Raw genomic sequence first — 19925 nt, forward strand, 5'->3', positions numbered from 1 at the left:
AATGTCTAATGAGATAATGTAACTTATGTGCACTATCATTTAAAGAGCTATATCTTGTAGTTTAAGAAGAGTATTTTCTCGTTAAGACACACACTCATCGTTATTCTGCTACCAATGTAAGCCAAACAGGATCTCAGACTCAACCAAGGAGAGAGGAATGGTGGCAGTATTCTTGTACAGTCAAATACCACATCAACTACCTGCTATTAATGTGTAATCCACTCCTACAACATTTGGTATGGTGCAAGGCCAGAAAACTGTCACTAATATTAATGAACTTTGATTGGTTAGTTAACAGGAAACAGCAAGTAGGTGTAAATGAGTCATTTTGGAATTGGCAAGATGTGATGATTTAAGTATGAGAGGAATCCTATGCTGAGATGTCAAATATTTACAATTCAAATCAATGGCTTGGAGGAAGGGACAAGCCCTTCATAGACCTCTTTGCCTCTTGACCTCTCTCGCCTCTATTAAGATCAAAAACTGACTACTTCGATGAAGCTTTTAGTCACTTGTGAAAGAAGCTAACGTAGCTCTAAAAATTGACAAAGGAGGCTTGTCAAAACATTAATTGCTTTTAGGCTGCTTTGCACCTTAATAATTCATAAAGAAAAAAGAAACATATTGGTATTTTTAGTCTATAAATAATACACTGGGCCATCACTTCCCCAAATGTTATCCCAACAGTGTTCTCCCATTTTGAATCCCAAGTAACTCCAGATCATAAAGGTAGTCTTCAGACACATATTCCAACCCATCTCCCTTCAGACATTTTGCCAGCCGCTGTTAGATACTTTGACTTTCCTCTCTCTGTCTGTTGAAGTTAGGTTCATACTAAAGGCATTTAAAAGTAAATTATTAAATTTAAAGTAAAATAATTAAAACAGCAAAAGCTAGAACTCCGGTATAGCCAAAGAACGTAAAATCAAATTGGTTCACATTTTGCCAGTATTTTTGATTCATTAGAGACGGTGAGTCTTCTAGTGAACAGTGCTACTGCCCTGAAAAGGTGCTGTGTGTCATAACTTAATAAAATTGAAATAAATGTATTTTGAAATTGATATTTCAGTTCCCTGCCTTCCTCTCTCCCTTGGTTGCACACAAAATTTGAAAAACTCCATAGTCCTTCTGCAGCTGCTGACAACAGTGACACTTCTGGTCAGTTAGTAAACAGCAAGCCAAGGATATCTTAACTACATAAAGTTAGATATATATTATTGTTAGAACTCAGATATTTTGCAAATTATGCAGAACACAAAAGTTTGTAAAACTGATGAACACAGAGATTTGTATGTGTAAGTTCATTTGCAAGAGCTGAAAATGTGTTGCTGGAAAAGCGCAGCAGGTCAGGCAGCATCCAAGGAACAGGAGAATCGACGTTTCGGGCATAAGCCCTTCTTCAGGAAAGACAGCCTGACCTGCTGCCTGACCTGCTGCGCTTTTCCAGCAACACATTTTCAGCTCTGATCTCCAGCATCTGCAGTCCTCACTTTCTCCTTGTAAGTTCATTTGCATGTCTATATTTAGTGTAATCTATAAGATATATTTAAATCCTTTAGTCTTCCAATTTTAATTGACACAAGCATGAGTCACAAATCTAAAAGATTGATCAGAAATAAAACATTAAGCAGTGGTTTGTCATTTTTATTACCTGTATGTACATCACAGAGTGTGCAAGTATTTTCAGAAGACACTCTGTGGATTTGATAGATTACTTAATGTTGTAACATGATTATAACCATTTTTAATGCTGGATTTTCCATGGCATAAGGCGATGGCAGATTACGTTTACATCTTTGATCTGGGATCAAGTCAAGCTGAAAATGAGATAGCAGGTTGCAGGATTCCTATGTGAATTGAGTCAGGGCAGTGTCTCAATCTTGGCCACCTTGATTGGCACTGCACCCATCAAAAGTGCACAGTAGCAACACTGTGTAACATTTACCATAAAATCATGTATTTGTGTACCATATAAACAATCCAGTAATAGTTGTAAAGCTCCCTAAATATATGCCTCTGTTTCATTCCAGAACAGTTACATCATTTAAAAGACACATTTGGCTAGGTACATGAATAGGAAAGATTTAGAGGGATATGGGCCAAAAACAGGTAAGTGGGACTAGTTTAGTTTGCAAAACCTGGGTGGCGTGGAGAAGTTGGACTGAGAAGTGTGTTTCTGTGCTCCATAAAAGCAGCACACAATAGGGCAGTAATACACAAGGGGGGTGGTGAGCTGCCCAGTGTTCAGCTCCTCATCCTTTATGTGGAAATCACCCTGACTCTGACTGCCCCAAAAACCTTGACTGACCATGTGCAGGCTCCTGGACTGTTTGTTGAAGCTGTCTTTGACTTAATGTGCTGGACTCTGAGTTGGCTGAGGCCAACTGACAACCGTGACAAATGGCCTTCCTTTGTATCTGTGCGAAATAGCATGGCAATGCAGATGTAATATGAGCCTTGTACCAATGGGTGAGGAGGCAATGTGCAAAAAGCCAAGGCAAGGTAGGGATGCTGTGAGCATCCAAGTAGGCCTAGTATGAGTGAGCACTTTGACAGTGAATAAAGAGTCCAGATGTGCAACGGCATTCAAAGTGGATTGGAGATGTGCCATGAGGGTTGTAGGAGGCTGGCACATAATGGATGCCAATGTCTGTGGATGTGGAATGTGTGTAGCTGGTGCCCATGGAGAGTGTCCTGAGATGTTAGTGCCCTGTGTTCAACACAGACATTGTTCAGAGCAAACAGCGAGGTGAATCTGCTTGGCACCTGCTGTAACTTCCTTGTTGAGTTTTAATGAGATCTAACTTCTTTGGTGGGTTTGGTATGACAGAAGGGTGAATATTAATGAGAGGAATTGGACCATTAACAAAGCTTTCAACCAAAAATACATGGTTGCCATTTGTGAAAAGCATAAGAGGTAGTGCTAGTTGCTCCTAGCATTGAGATTGGGTCATGCTGAATTTCTCATCCGTTCCTCAGACTCCTGTAAGATTCAATTGGGAATATAATAGAGTGCAGCCTGTTGGGCTTAGAAATACTTGAAACTCATTTTGGCTCTAATAATGATTTTCATGGAGTTTGAAGGACTATGCTGTTGGAAAGTTAATGTCTAGAACTTAACAAAGGTGACATTAAATCCCCCACACTCTCATTCACTCCTGCAAGTGATCTCTCATTTTCATTTATAATCATCCATGGAAACGCATATTACTTCTATGGACACTGCTGAATTATTCATAATTCATCTTGCAGTAAGGTTTCATATTGTACCTAACATAATGTTCTAATTCTCCTCTGCCTTTTAATTGGAGAAGATCATTTCATTTATTCTGTGGTCTGAAGTCGAGTACTGTCGTATGTATTTGAAGAACCAAAGGAAGAGTGTAAAAATGATGTGCTTGATCTCTAAAAGAAAATTAATCCTTTCAAGAAGCACAGTTGAAGAACCTTTCTCTGAAAGATAAATGGGCTGCCCAGTATCATGAGTCATTAAAAAAGAGACTCACTTCTATTCCTAATCACTATTCAGCAATCCTCACTGGAAACAGAGTGAGTGGTTGCATTTATTTATGTGGCAGCACGTATTTTCACAATGGCACGTGATTAAGATCCTGCAGTATAATAATGCTCTCCATAATCAAAGAATTGATTGTCACTACTTGTCTCTTATAAGACATAAAATATAATTGGCTGAGTAGAGTGTTAGAGGACACCTAGATTGTGTGGAATAATTCCTCAGTTTGTGGGAGAAGACAAGAAAAGGGGAGACTTTGTGGGAACGATGTCCCAAAAGAAAAATGTTTTTGAGGAGGATTTGATCAATCTAAGTTTCACTTTTTTTCTGTCTACTTGTACAGAGCCTGCCACGGAATATTCCAGTCACTGTTATCTCTCAGACTTTGTGTCATTCCTGTCAGAAGAGGAATGGACAAGAGCAGGCGAGTTCATCAACATCAGAAGAATCGCCTGAAGACAATGAATTTTTTGTGCAGGAGCCACGACTGAGACGGAGACCAAACCTTAAAGTTTATGGAATTGTATGTAACTATTCATTTGTAAGATTAGCGAAAGAAGGCTCATGTGAAATTCCTGCCCTTGTCATATAAATCTTCAGTCACACTGAAATGTGCAAAGCTTTCATCATGAAATATTAACTTTTTTTCTGAGTGATTACCAACAGCTGGTTACTATGACTGATTCTATTTACTGCTGCCTTACTCCTCACACTGCTGATGTGACGGGTGTCCATGCAGTTTCATTTCAATTCTGGTTGAATGTGACCATAAAGCAAATGCTTGCTTTAATTTGTTTTGATTAGTTATCTATCAAAAATAAGTAATTGCAACTAACCTGTACTGTAATTAAGAAAAATTATGAATGATCTGAAATTGAGACAGGACTACAATACAATATCTTCTCGGCAATGGGAGGTGTTAGCAATGGTGTAATCTAGGCCACTTATGCATGTATTTATGGCACAGAACTGTCACGTCTTAGAAGGAAGGTTATTCACCCCTCGTGTCTAAACCGGGCTCTCAAAGTGAGCACTTCACCCAGTATCCTTTACTTATTTGTTTTATTGTTTTCTTCATTCTTTTGTACTCTCCCTTGGCCACACTTTTCCCTGCTGAAGCCCATAAGATGGACATCAGCCTCTGGATCAGCACTAATGTTCATTTATCTGCTATCCCTAGTTCCTATGAAAGAAAGCCCTTACTTCTACTTGACTCCGCTCCACGCAACAAGATTGAAATAGAAACTTAGTGCAATCTGTGGTCACAAATACACAGCCTGCAGCTCCATGCTCCAGTATGCCAAAACTGGAATGGAGCCAAGCACATACTCATGTTAAATTGCTCAAAGAAAATCAGACACTGTTTCATTTTCTCCTCTACACCTAGTGTGGGTCACTTGACTTTGCATGATGTTTTAAAAAAAATCAATTGCTATTGACTGTCAATAGTTTTGATAATCAGGCGAGATGTATAATGGACCATCTGAATTGATATTGCTTCTCTCTCGGATACTGAAAGTCAAAATTGCCTCAAATGCATTTATTTCAATCATCATGTTTAGGCTTACTATTTAGTTCATTGTGTTTGATCAAAGAAAGCGCAGTCTTATGCTATTAATTTCCTTTACAGAAGCATAAAAGCATGCTGCACATCAAATCTGCACCTGCATGTGAGGAACACCTGACCTTCAACCTAATCCCATTTACCAACATTTGTGATGCATTTTCTTAATCTATTTCATGTTTATACTATTTCAGCCATTTAACTCTCACTCGTTAACTTTTGAATCACTTTAAAATCACATTTTCCCCTGTCATGTCTCCGTTCCTCTTCTCTTATTCTCATTGTTTTTCGTGTAATCTAATTTCTGTTATAGAGTCTATACTGGAAATGCTAACTAATCTGTTTTCTCAACAGCTGCTGACTGATCTACTAAATGATTACAGATTTTTCAATTTATATTTCAGATTTTCAGCAGTTTTAGTTTTGTTTTGTGTTCTGCAGCCTTTTCCTGACCAGGCCTTTTTCTTTCCCCATCCCAGTCTTATGAATTACAAATCTGCCAGAATACTACAGCCTTTGTTCTTATTTCTACTAAAGTCTGAATCTCCATTACCCGTGTGCCTTTGCTAAGTTCCACTGGTTACTTGGAGATCAGTACGTTGTTTTAGAGTTTCACTATCCTCTTCAAATCCTTGAGTCTTTGTTTCTGCCTGACACAGCCATTTCTTTGATTCATGCTTCACATGATGTGGCTCCATTTCTCCACCACTATCCTATTTTTATTTTCCCATTCTTTCTGTCAGCCAGATTTTTATTTTTCTGAGTGACTATGCACCAATATTTTGGCACTCCCTCTTCAATATTTAACTCTTGCCATGTCTCACTCTCCTACTTCAAAAGCCACCTAAAATACCAGAAGACCCTAAATTGCTTCGATTGTTGACTGGCTGCCAAATAATTGCACCATAAGTGAACAACTGTTTCCATGGTGTGCACATTAATGTCTGTTGTTCCTTATTTTAAATGTTAAATATTGCATGGAAGTTTGGCAATGAAATATGTATGTGCATACTGCACAATATTTATTCACAATGTAGTCACATAAATGCCCCATTTTAAATTTTTTATTATTTATAAAATTTAGGGAAGGCCGAAATCACCATGCACATTTCCCAGGCAACAAGATTACCAAGGTATGTAGACAACAAAAGAAACTTTCCAGTTTGAAGATATACTTTCTAAGGCTTCTAGCAAAAAGGCTGTATATATTTGGCCTACTGGGCTCTTTGGCTCTCAGCCAATAAAGCAAGATGGAATACACCAACTATGTAAAGAAACATTTTCATCAGAAGATGTATTATATTCTGATAAAGCAGACACTTAGAAAACATAAGAAATACTTGGCCCTTGTGATTTCATGGACTTTCATTGTTTGGGGAAAGGACTTTTCCTTTTGTTGGCCTTGGGCAATTTCTCTGTATTTTGCCTCAACCAGAAGGTTTTTATTCATTACTGCTGCTGTGGCTCTCATGGTATGGGACAGGTATTATGGATCAACTGGTCTTGCCCCTCAAATTCGGATGCTCATATTTTCTTTTCAAAACCAAAAGAGAAATAGTAACTTTATTTTATATCTGTTTTTCTCGCTCAGCCAGAAACCTCAATGGAATCAGTATTTAAAAAATAACAAGCTTGGATTTCCACACTGGTCTAAGATACCTTTCCAGATGCAATTCCTCTTGATATAAATGTTTAAGTTTTAAAATGTGCATCGTCTGAAACAAGTGTACAAATGTTTAATGTGTGTAAGCTCTGGGTCATTAAGCTTTTACTTGAGTGAAGGATGTAAATGCTAATTCACCTTTAGAGTTCAGGAATGCAGAATTCAATTCAGAAGTCACACTCCAGAACTTCGGGCACCTGGGGAGCAATGATAAACAAAAGTGTAAATCACCCTATTTCTGCTTTGCCTCCTGATTTTTCAGATAAGGAAGAGGAATCCTTTCACAAGATCAGGCTACAGAACCAAAACATAAAACAATTTTGTAGAAAGGTTACATGTGAAACAGCAACTTTTCTTTCTGTGGATGGTGATTGCTTGCTGAGTAAATCTACTATTGTCTTTTTTTTGTGTAGTATTAACAGCTCAGACAACAGGTCATTTGGCCCCACATGTCTGTGCCCATTTTTTGTGCTCCAAACAAACTTCTTTTATTCCTCTTCACTTAATTATACCCTTCTTTTCCTTTCAATATCATCTGAAGAAACAACCAGTTGTATTTAATTAGCACCTTTAATCATTTATAATGTCCCATGGTCTGAGGAGTATTCTAAGCAAAATTTAATTCTGAGTCACATCAGGAAATATAGCAGCAGATCACCAAAAGCTTGGTCAAAGAGTGAGACATTAAGGAGTATCTGAAAAGCTGGACAGAGTAAGAAAAGAGGCTGATGGGTTAAGAAAAGGAATTCAAGGGTTTAAGACGTTGACAGGATGTAGAGGCTGATTTCAGCAATGGGGCCATTAAAATTGGAAGTACTTGAGTCCAGAATAAAGGAGTGCTGATATCTTGGAGGGTTTTATAGCTAAAGAAAATGATTAAAAAAAAGGAAGAATAATAACTTGGTAGGGATTTGAAAATAAGGATAACAATTTTAAAATGAAGGGACTGTTTAAATGGAAACCAGTGTAAGTCAGAGAGTTCAAGGATAGTGGGGAACTGGAATTTGCTGTGAGGAAGAACATGAGAATTAAAGGTTTGGATGAGTTCTAATTTATGGAGGGTAGAAAGTGGAAGATTGACAAGGGATATAGTAAAATAGTCAAATCTAGATCAAACAAAGTCATGGATAATAGTTTCAGCAGCAGATGAGCTAAGACTGGGGTAGAGTTGGGCAATATGTTGCTGGAAAAGCGCAGCAGGTCAGGCAGCATCCAAGGAGCAGGAGAATCGACATTTCGGGCATGAGCCCTTCTTCAGAAATGATTCCTGAAGAAGGGCTCATGCCCGAAACGTCGATTCTCCTGCTCCTTGGATGCTGCCTGACCTGCTGCGCTTTTCCAGCAACACATTTTCAGCTCTGATCTCCAGCATCTGCAGTCCTCACTTTCTCCTAGAGTTGGGCAATGTTATGACAACATGGGCTCAGACGTTCATCTTGGGATCAGCTAGGTTGTGAACACTGATTCAGTCTCAGGTAGTTATGAGGAGAGAAATGAAATCAATATCTTGGAAATGGTTTGTAGCAGAAAAAACATTTCAGTCCTCACAGTGCTAACTGAAGAAAAGTATCTTGCTTCTCCAAAAGTGAACCAACATTATTCATCTCAATATACTCTGTCGTCTTGAGTTTACATTCTAAGCACACTCTGGCCAAAGTATTACTGGTGCTTTTTTTTGTATTGGATGTTTGGTTGTATGTTCTCATTGTTTGCATCTATTTAATTTTATTTGTACTCTTAGGAATTTTGGAGAAGCCTACTTTAATCTAGCCTTACACAAACCTTAAACAAAAGCACAGTAGGCATTTTTCTGTCGCAATTTGTTGCACCATTTCTTTTTTAGAAAGCTTGAGGTGCTACATTAAATGCATATTGGGTGGTCTGGCTGAAACTCTGATTCCAAATGGTAGTCATGGCAATGTTAGCAAGAGATCAGAGCTGCAAAATAGATTATTCTTTTAAAAGGACTCACTGGAAGGAAAAAAATAAATTAGCACAGATTGTTCAGTCAAGGTCCATGCATCAAATAGCTAGTGTTTGTGGTTTTAATTATAGAGGGACCTGCTTTAAAGGTAACACTGGCTTTGAAAAAAATTGAGAATACTTCGTCCATTTGTATGCAGATATGCAACATAATTTATGTAAGTTATTGAAGCAGACATTTAAAAATCATTTTGCTGAGGGCATCTTTGTGAAAACTGTGCCCCTTTAAACCTCAATTCTCCAAAACATTGGCTTTAAGAATGTAATCACTCTAAATTTTTGTGGAGGTCCTTTTAACAGTGTGGACATAATGCCAAAATGTTGAAAACAACACGTTGTGATTATATTTCAGGCTATTGAGACTCCACTAATTAATTTGAAATTTGAGAAGTTTCCATTGAAGTATGTATAATGACTTTTCTAACAAGAAATTTAGCTGTACATTGTAATCCTATAAAAGACAGTTAACATGTTTTGCTTCCTAACCTGATGAAATCTGCCCAAAATTCTGAAAGTTTGTTCTTCCCTCAGGTGTAAAGATTACCGGCAGGCTTGTCGTCAAATGTTTGAGTGCATATGATATTTTGGTTCCACCCATATTCTGCAAATTATGCTTTTTTTTGCTTTTATTACTTGTTTAACTGACAAAATGAGCAGATTGATGACATAATGGAATGAGATAAAAGGAACAGTGGCAGCTTGTATATTGTGCTCTGTCCTCATGATATATCTTGTGTTCCTGATGTTTGAACCCCTCTTCCCATTTCCAGCTTATTTAGATGAAGATTTGTCAGATGTCAGCAGCACTAAGATGGAAACTCCTAACTCCATTAATGGCTGTGATCCTCTGAGTACAATGGTAAGTAACTTTGACAGCTATGTGTAACCTTGCCTGCGCATATTTTACCTGTTGGTTGTGTTAACCCTTTGAGAATTATTCTGGCATCAAAAACAAAATTTCTGTGATTTGAGAAATATTCTGATTGAACTGTCAGAAAAGTAAATATTGAATGCAAAACAATTGCCCGTGTCATACCTTGGCTGTTTAGAGTCAGTAAAGTCAGTAATACAAAAAGCCCAATAAAATCTGTAAGCCACTAGGGGAAATTCAATCACCTGAAATTCCCTTCAGGAAAACTGGATGTACAACGTAAATGGCAGCTTTGCCAATTTTCCACCAAACTTACGCTGACTAATCAGGAGGAAGTTAGTGGGAAATATGAGCAAGTGCAAGGAAGTGTATTCTTGGTGTCAAAGTTGTGAAGGGTACAGCTGAAAGAGCTGACTCCACATTCAGCATGCCCAAATATTGTAGATCAGGCACCAACAAAATAAATATGACAAAGTAAAGATATATATGAATCGAACAGTCAAAACAATAGAGAATAGTAACATGCAATTATGCAGAGTTTTTGTTGTACAGTATGTCTCAAGGCCCTTCCCAACTCGGTGCAAAGAAAATAGGTCCTTCAGTATGAGTGTACCTACACTTTGAAAAGTACTTAATTAACAATAAAATACTTTGTAATATCCTGATATCATGAACGTTGTTTTAACAATGCAAGCTTATATTAATTTATGAAATTTGCAACAAGTAACACTTTCTCTGTTGTTAAAGAAAGGAAAAGACATGGCTATTTTTCAAAATGTTTTTCAGTACTCTAAGTTAACAGAAAAAGCTGTTGGCTATATTAAGCTAATCTTTTATTGTTGGTGTTAGGACACCAAGACTAATGCAGTATACAGCAAAGTCAGGATTATTTTTATTACTTACTTGATAGTATCTGTTCTATTTGATGTGAATCACAAGGAAAATCCCCCTCAGGCAATCTATGAAAATAGGCAGTAGTGAAAACTGACAAGCAATTAATAGTTGCCTTACAATGATATTTCAGTTGTATTCTCCATTCTTTGCTTCACCACTTCCTTCCTCTATTTTGACCCCAAGGTTCTCTTCCATCTGTACTGTTTTATAATGAAAAGGGAGAGCAAATGGAGAGATGAACCTCTGTACAAAAACAGCATAATGCGAGCAGTGTTGTTGTTATTATGGTCCAAAATACACAGTGCTGACTTGACCAAAATGTTTAGGCAACCGATTTGATGAGCTGTTTTGGACGGGAAGTGAAGATGTTTTGCAAATCAAGCAGACAATTCCATGTATGCTGTGAGGAATGATTAGTATATAAATCCAAATAGGAGTTCTTACCCATTGCCCCTGGATGTAAGGGCGGCACGGTGGCACAGTGGTTAGCACTGCTGCCTCACAACGCCAGAGACCGGGTTCAATTCCCGCCTCAGGTGACTGACTGTGTGGAGTTTGCACATTCTCCCCGTGTCTGCGTGGGTTTCCTCCGGGTGCTCCGGTTTCCTCCCACAGTCCAAAGATGTGCAGGTCAGGTGAATTGGCCATGCTAAATTGCCCGTAGTAAGGGGTAAATGTAGGGATATGGGTAGGTTGCGCTTCGGCGGGTCGGTGTGGACTTGTTGGGCCGAAGGGCCTGTTTCCACACTGTAAAGTAATCTAATCTAAGCCACCTCATTGGTGGGGTCAGGACCCAGGTCTTATCTGGTGATTTTTGCCTGCATGGAGCTTTGTGAGTAACAGCTAAGGAACACTGGAAGTTGAAAAAGAAAACCTGAAATTGGGAAGTTGATGAAATGATGATGACAATGCATCTGTCCGTTTAATTCAAATGAATCAATGTCCCACCAGATCTCAACTTGAACTAGAAAGTTAGGTTTTAGCCAACTGCTTTGTCTGACAGTTACCATACACTTGAGTAATTAGTCACAGTAGCTTTTGTGCAAGAAAATTAGTTTCAGAATCCATTTCATCGCTTTGGTTCTGCCAAAGTTCACTTTTATTTCAAAGTTTATGCTGTGCTTGGTATAAGTATTTTGCCATTCTCTGCCTTGTTGAATCCTGTCCTTTTGACAGAAGCTCCTGTTATGCTGTTGATGTTTATTTGTGCTAATGCCAACTTGAGGCATTTTCTTGGCTGTTTTCAGTGGTGGATCACCATTGCGCTCTCCACACATTCATGGAAGGAAAACAATCTAGTATAAGTGCAAGAATTCATGTACTTGGAAAGCTTGTTATCAGTGAATGGAAGATTAGTTCCCACCAAAACCACTGGGCTTGTTGTAGCAGCATGTACAGGTCAGAAACTGCTTCCCAAGAAAGCTGAGCCATCACTCGCATGTCATCCGCTTTATCTCATAAACTCAACCTGATGTCTGAAACCAAGAGTTTTGCTTGCACCTAATTAAGTCCTTTTGTCACCTTTCCGGCTTTTACAGGCCATGTTAAGTACTACCTAGAGAATCTTACTAGAGCACATCTTAAATTCTCAGTCTTTCTTTCTTTTTTGAAGATTTCAAGGAAAAAGGAGGAAGAGGATATCAATGATTGATGGCTTATAAATTGAAGGAATTGGTAAATGTAAAGATTTCCACAGAATTGAGAGATGTGGAAAATGTATTCTGAGTGAAGGGCCTGCCTTTGCGCAAAACATTACATGATGCTAATGTGTCCACTTCAATCATTGTTCAAATGGTGAGCATCCCATTCACTCAAGATTTTGAAGTGATCTGAATTGATTCATTTCAAATGAATTGATTCAATGCCTGAATTTTGGCCAGGCTACTTCAGACTGATCTCTGTCTGTCCCAATTAAGGAAAATGCAATGAATGTACAGAGAAATGGAGGAAAAATAAATGGTCCAACAAGACCAAGACCTGCAGTGCTTGCTGCTGAACCGCCTCCAAATGAAGAAGTTGCAGTGCAAGATCACCTCAGGATATAGAGGAGGTACAGAAGTTTGAGTCCATCATCCTCAATGCCATTTCTTCTGGTTAACAATATCTCAGAACTGTGCCATCTGTTGGAACAGGACTTCAAGCCCGGTGACAGTCAAGGTGCACCAATGTTTTATGCAACTGGCTGCTTCCAAGGAATCACTGGGGACCTTTGTGAAGTCATTTAATCCTCAAACCCCAAATTTTCAAAGGCTGTTACTGCTGTAATTTGTGCCAGATCACACCACCATCTTGTTTGCCAATGACAGGATCAATGCTACAGCCTGACAGTAGACTTTACCAACTTTGGCTCCCTTAGGTGCAAGGCTGTGCCCAATTCATTAAACATGCCATATCATTATATGGCTGACTTCATCAAGAAAAAAGGCTTCCATTCATTAAAAATACAAGTCATCTGTGGTCATCAACATCACAGCTTGGAAGTCTGCATCAAATACCATGTAAATTGACATGATGCCTATATCATTGGCACGCTCAGGTTCCTGCTTCATTTTAATGCCAGAATTGGCATTTCAAAGGAGGGTTGTGAGGAGACATGGCACACCTTCTGCCACCATGACTGATGTGCAACTCCCTGACTGAGGTGGAGTAGAGATACAATGCAGCCCATTCTTCTGCAAGGCTGTAATGGAACAGAGATAGGCGTTTGATGATAAGGTTTAAATGCCTGGATTGGGCTGGAGAGACCTTACAGTATGCTCCAGATATATTGCAATGTAATATTTGCGTATTGTGCTCTGCATAACTGTAACAGACAAAGAAATGGATGTGATGAATGCTGAAGAGCTGGGAGAGTGGAAGCAGTCTTCTGAGAAGGAAGATTGAGTCGGAGCAACCTCACCTTCAGAATGATAGAGTGGTGTAGTGTTAGGTACAACAAGCCAGACAGGAATTAATTGACACTCACTTCACAGATGTGAGATGGGGTATGTCATCATTCAATGACTGCAAATTAGTTGTTGTTCAAAAGGCAAGTTTCATTCCAAAAAGAATTGCAATTTTTTTGTTTTTTGTTACTAATGTTTGCTTTTCCTGTAGTTCAATAAAAGCTAATATCATCAACTGTTTGAAGGATTTACAATATGTGATGTTTCCATATTCATAGAACATAGAACATAGAAGAATACAGCACAGTACAGGCCCTTTGGCCCTCGATGTTGCGCCGATCCAAGCCCACCTGACCTATACTAACCCACTATCCTCCATATACCTATCCAATGCCCGCTTAAATGCCCATAAAGAGGGAGAGTCCACCACTGCTACTGGCAGGGCATTCCATGAACTTACGACTCGCTGAGTGAAGAACCTACCCCTAACTTCAGTCCTATATCTACCCCCCCTTAATTTAAAGCTATGCCCCCTTGTAATACCCGACTCCATACGCGGGAAAAGGTTCACACTGTCAACCCTATCTAACCCCCTAATCATCTTGTACACCTCAATCAAGTCACCCCTAAACCTTCTTTTCTCTAATGAAAACAGCCCCAAGTGTCTCAGTCTTTCCTCATACGATCTTCCTTCCATACCAGGCAACATCCTGGTAAACCTCCTTTGCACCCGTTCCAGTGCCTCCACATCCTTCCTATAGTATGGCGACCAAAACTGCACACAATATTCCAGATGCGGCTGCACCAGAGTCTTATACAACTGCATCATGACCTCAGGACTCCGGAACTCAATTCCTCTACCAATAAAAGCCAGTACGCCATATGCCTTCCTCACCGCACTATTTACCTGGGTGGCAACTTTCAGAGATCTGTGTACATGGACACCAAGATCCCTCTGCTCATCCACACTGCCAAGTATCCGACCATTAGCCCAGTACCCCATCTTTTTGTTATTCTTCCCAAAGTGAATCACCTCACACTTAGCTACATTGAATTCCATTTGCCACCTTTCTGCCCAGCTCTGCAGCTTCTCTATATCCTGCTGTAACCTGCCATATCCTTCCTCACTGTCAACAACTCCTCCGACTTTCGTATCATCCGCAAACTTGCTCACCCAACCTTCTAACCCCTCTTCCAGGTCATTTATAAAAATGACAAACAGCAATGGTCCCAAAACAGATCCTTGCGGAACACCGCTAGTGACGGCACTCCATGAAGAAACTTTGCCATCAACTACTACCCTCTGTCTTCTTCCATCCAGCCAATTCCTAATCCAAACCTCCAACTCACCCTCAATGCCATATCTCCGTATTTTCTGCAGTAGCCTACCATGGGGAACCTTATCAAACGCCTTACTAAAATCCATATATACCACATCTACCGCTTTCCCCTCATCAACCTCCTTCGTCACCTTTTCAAAGAATTCAATAAGGTTTGTGAGGCACGACCTGCCCTTCACAAAACCATGCTGACTATCCTTGATCACATTATTCCTATCCAGATGTGCATAAATCCTATCCCTTACAATTCTCTCTAAGACTTTGCCCACAACAGAAGTGAGACTCACCGGCCTATAGTTACTAGGGTTATCCCTACTCCCCTTTTTGAACAAGGGAACCACATTTGCTATCCTCCAGTCTTCTGGCACTACTCCTGTCGACAAAGAGGACATAAAAATCAAGGCCAATGGCTCTGCAATCTCCTCCCTTGCTTCCCAGAGAATCCTAGGATAAATGCCATCAGGCCCAGGGGACTTATCTATTTTCACCTTTTCCAGGATTTCCAACACCTCTTCTCTGCATACCTCAAAGCCATCCATTCTACTTATTTGTGACTCAGTATTCACATCGACGACAATGCCCTGTTCCTGAGTAAATACTGAAGAAAAGTATTCATTCAGTGTCTCCCCAATCTCTTCCGCCTCCACACGCAACTTCCCACTACTATCCCTGACTGGACATATTCCTACCCTAGTCATTCTTTTATTCCTAATAGAACGTAGAACAGTACAGTACAGTAGACCCTTCCGCCCTTGATGTTATGCCGACCTCTTATCCTACTCTAAGATCAAACATACTGTTAATTTTACTATCATCCATGTGTCTATGTCCCTAATGTATCTGACTCTACTACCACTACTACTATTCCATGCACCCATCACTTTCTGTGTAAAGAACCGACCTCTAACATCTCCCCTAAACCTTCTTCCAATCACCTTAAAATTATGCCCTTTTGTGATAGCCATTCCTGCCCTGGGAAAAAGTCTCTGACTGTTCACTCTATGCACCTCATTATCTTGTACACCTCTATCAAGTCACCTCTCATCCTTCTTCGCCCCAATGAGAAAAGCCCTAGTTCCCTCAACCTTTCTTTATAAGGCATGCCCTCCAGCCCAGGCAGCATCCTGGTAAATCTTCTCTGCACCCTCTCTAAAGCCTTTACATCCTTCCTGTAATGAGGCAGCAGAACTGAACACAATATTCCAAGTGTGGTCTAAACAGGGCTCCATTGAACTCCAGCATAACCTTGTGGCTAATGAAAGCCAACATACCATACGTCGTCTTAACAACCCGACCAACTTGGATAGCAACTTTGAGGGATATATGGATATGGACCCCAAGATCTGTCTGTTCCTCCACACCACCAAGAATTCTGCCTTTAACCCTGTACTCTGTATTCAAATTCAACCTTCCAAAATGAATCACTTCACACTTTTCCAGATTGAATCCAATTTGTCACTGATCAGCCCAATTCTGCATCCTATCAATGTCCCGTTATAATCTACAACAGCCCTCCACACTATCAACCATTCCACCAACCTTTGTGTCATCAACAAACTTACTAACCTACCCTTCCACTTCCTCATCCAAGTCATTTATAAAATTCACAAAGAGCAGAGGTCCCAGAATAGATCCCCACAGAACACTACTAGTCACTGAGCTCCAGGCTGAATATTTTTCACCTACTACCACCCCATGTCTGCTATAGGCTAGCCAATTCTGTATCCAGACAGCCAAATTTCCCTGTATCCCATGTCTCCTTATTTTCTGAATGAGCCTACCATAGAGAACCATATCAAATGCTTCGCTAAAATCCATGCATACCCCATCCAATGCTCTATGTTCATCAATGTGTTTTGTCATATCCTCAAAAAATTCAATAAGGCTTGAGAGAAAAGGCCTGCCTCTCTCAAAGCTATGCTGACTATCTCTAATCAAACTACAGTTTTCCAAGAAATCATAAATCCTGTCTCTCAGAATTCTCTCCAATATTTGCCCACCACAGACGTAAAACTGATTGCTCTGTAATTCCCAGGATTATCCCTATTCCCTTTCTTAAACAAGGGAATAACATTTGCCACCCTTCAATCGTCTGGCACTACTCCAGGGGATAGTGAGGATGTAAAGACCGTTGCCGAAGATGCAGCAATCTCTTCCTTCACTTCATGTCGTAACCTTGGGTATATCCCATCTTGCCCAGGGATGTATTTATCCTTATGTTTTTCAAACTTTTCAGCGCATCCTCCTTTTTAACATCAACCTGTCCAAGCATATCAGCTGTTTTAACTATGACATGATGTTATGCTATGCTAAGCATTTGGGAAAAATTAGCAATACTTCAGATTGGTTTCTAACATAGTATGGTGCTAAGGATGGGTAGTCTGAGTCTTACTGTTACAGTTGCTGTGACAGTTGATCAGACAGAAGATAGTGTAATACAGAAGTATGTTTACTATTGTGTGAATCTATTTCCAATGAGATGTCATCAGTGCTACCTATGTACCCTCAGAAGTTTTCTTTTTTGATATCTTTCCCACTGCGTGTACTATGAAGATTTCTTCATGGCTGGCACTGTTTGACCCAAAGGCTAGCTGGGCTTTAAGTATGGCATTGCTAATGTGAATCCGGTAAGATTCTTGCACAGGCGAGTACTTCTGCCGCTGCATCGTTGTGACTTGGGGTACACATAATGAGACGAGCTGCAGAGGACTCCATGAGGAACTCGCTGGAGCTCACTGTGAGAAACTATCCATGAAATTCTCTAAACTTGACACTTGGCTGATTTTTAGTAAACGTCAGGCCAATGTATTTAATTACAGATCAGAAATAAACTTTTTTAAAAAAAATTATCTTTAGCTGAGGGTCCTTTTAATCAATGCGATTAAAAAGAACCAGCCTGTTGTTTAAAATTAAAACACACAGCTTCCCAGTACAGTGACTCATTTCCGATTCAACTATCGAGTTCAGAAAATTTCCAGACCCTTTTCTTTGTGTTATAACAGACCCTGAGACCCCGATTCCCCAGCGTCATGTCAACTACCCCTGAACCACCTTGCAATGATTCAATTCTGCGAAGGACGAGAGAAGAAGACCGGGAGATGCCCCATAGAAGGTAAGACACATGCCATTATTAGTTCTGCAGTGAATGATATCCAAGAGCATCAAAATTTAATACAAATTGTCCTGGCCAAGCAGGTACTACTGCTAGTAGATCACATTTAGTTGCCATTGCTTTAGTTATAAGGAGGGTAATGGACCATAGGCTCCTTGCAACCTTTCTACATATATGGAACTGGTACCACAACAAATATCATCTTGGATTATGTTGACATCTGTCAAAGAACCAACTAATCTTGAAGCAATTTTCTGGTTTCCGAAACAGCTTACACAATTCCGTTTTATTCCTATCACTTTGCTCCCTTCTCAAGATTCGAGTTCTTCTGCATATTATTTAATTTTCCTTTTCTTGACACTTCCATAGAAATTTGCAACTATGGAACTCCTCACCATCCTGAATCATCCCTACAGCCTGTTACTCTCACAGTCATCACTTCATTCTACAAACAAACATTTTTTTAATTCACCTGATTCCTAATTCTTAATTTACTCATTATTTCTCTTAACTTTCCAATCTTGGTAATATCCTGCAATGTGGCTCTAGACCCTTCTCTCACTTAGATCAAATATTATACTTATAAATAATTTGATTGAATTAACTCATGCTTTCATTGGACTGCCTTAGTGGATTCTTTCCCTAACCTTTGAGCAGCAATGAAGTTGTTTAACAGACAATTTCCACCCAAAACACTACTCTTCAGCAGACCACTGGCATCCCTTAATTCTCATTGAATATGTACTCGTTGATAAGATTAGAATCATTAAAAGTTGAAATAGCAACCTTTCCCTCAGATTTTGACATGAGAAGGTGTATTTTCATTGATCTGCCTATTATTTATCCCTATTAGATGTAGGGATAGATATACATGTTTGATCTAAATGTACATCTGTAGATGTTTGATCTAATTCTAAATTAAAGCTTCAAGACTGGACATAGAGCTTATTTGTAAGCTGAATTTCACTTAGGTTAGGATATTTTCCTCTGCTGAAAATTCATATAAATGTGAAATTGTCCTTCCTTGTGTTCATTTTAGTTCCTATTATTGTATTGTCTTTTTTAATTAGCAAATGTACAACATTGAATAATGATCAGATTTCGTATTTACTTTCCCATTTTTCTGATTATCCAATATGCAATGAGAATTTTTTTTTGTTGTAATTGTAATGAATATTTGGTCATGTTGAAATGAAAGACTTTATCTTGTTTTTGTTATCCAGTGTCAGGATCAAGTACTCCCAAGGCTTGTGCACCATTTTTAGATGCAAATAAATGCTCCCTCACCCAACTTCAACAATGTGTCTTTCACTTAAGCCAAGATGTATTGCCTCCACAGCTCCAGTGTGACACTCCTGCACAATGCAAAACAAAGAATGCCAATTTACAAATACATTGTACTGAATTATGTTAGTGTCTCACACAAATGAGCTGAGATTACCCACATTCAATTCAAGTACAGCTCTGAGAGATAGTGGAGATAAAATATGTTTTCCATCTGAATTTAAAGGGACAGTGTATGAACACACTTCACCACCTGATATTTAAATGTAAATTCAAAAATCTTTCATGTTGTGTAAGACTACATTTTCATCTTTTACGTAATCATCTAGTTATATGGTTGTTTTGATTTCTTTCCCCAACCCCCTCACCCCTTTCCTCAGTGCCCGTTTGAAGAAATACAGGTAATTTCTCATGTAACTGTCCTGGTTTTGTAACCCGAGTTGCCTGTTGCAAATGCTTGTCACATCCCTTGTGTGTAGTTCCACGCTTAGCTTGTAAATGTTTAGCTATTTTGAAGGAGTTTCCCACATTAATTACATCTTCAATACAGACATTTATTTCCTATTAACTTGGGCATATAAGCTTCACATGGCAAAGCTAAGATTTGTCCTGCTTGTTGGGGGAATAGCAAATGGGGAGCACAGAGGGGTAAGGATTTTTGTAGAGTCCGCTAATTGGCCAACTTGCAGAAATGGGACTGAGCTGGGAAATGGCAAGTGTCGCCATTTCTGATTGAAATTGGGAACTGTGCAGCGTTGCAATTCAAAAGGAGGCCAAAATCAGGCATCAAAGTTTACTTGGACCTGCAAATGTAA

At 39.3% G+C, this 19925-nt stretch overlaps 1 protein-coding gene across 3 annotated transcripts in view; it reads left to right on the forward strand.

The window, feature by feature from the left end:
• card11 (caspase recruitment domain family, member 11) overlaps positions 1-19925 on the forward strand; it is a 278081-nt gene that overhangs the window by 157254 nt on the left and 100902 nt on the right. For 2 of the 3 annotated variants that reach the window (XM_087997712.1, XM_043711897.2), the window contains exons 9-13: positions 3858-4037; positions 6163-6211; positions 9495-9583; positions 17717-17826; positions 19491-19511. In XM_087997712.1, the coding sequence (XP_087853838.1) occupies positions 3858-4037; positions 6163-6211; positions 9495-9583; positions 17717-17826; positions 19491-19511 (449 nt within the window). The remainder of the gene's footprint in view (positions 1-3857; positions 4038-6162; positions 6212-9494; positions 9584-17716; positions 17827-19490; positions 19512-19925) is intronic. The other variant, XM_043711898.2, reaches the window with a different exon arrangement.

This window comes from Chiloscyllium plagiosum, unplaced genomic scaffold (genome assembly GCF_037043375.1).
Source record: "Chiloscyllium plagiosum isolate Xiang-an unplaced genomic scaffold, Cpla_swu_hap1 HiC_scaffold_20, whole genome shotgun sequence".
NCBI lineage: Eukaryota > Metazoa > Chordata > Chondrichthyes > Orectolobiformes > Hemiscylliidae > Chiloscyllium > Chiloscyllium plagiosum.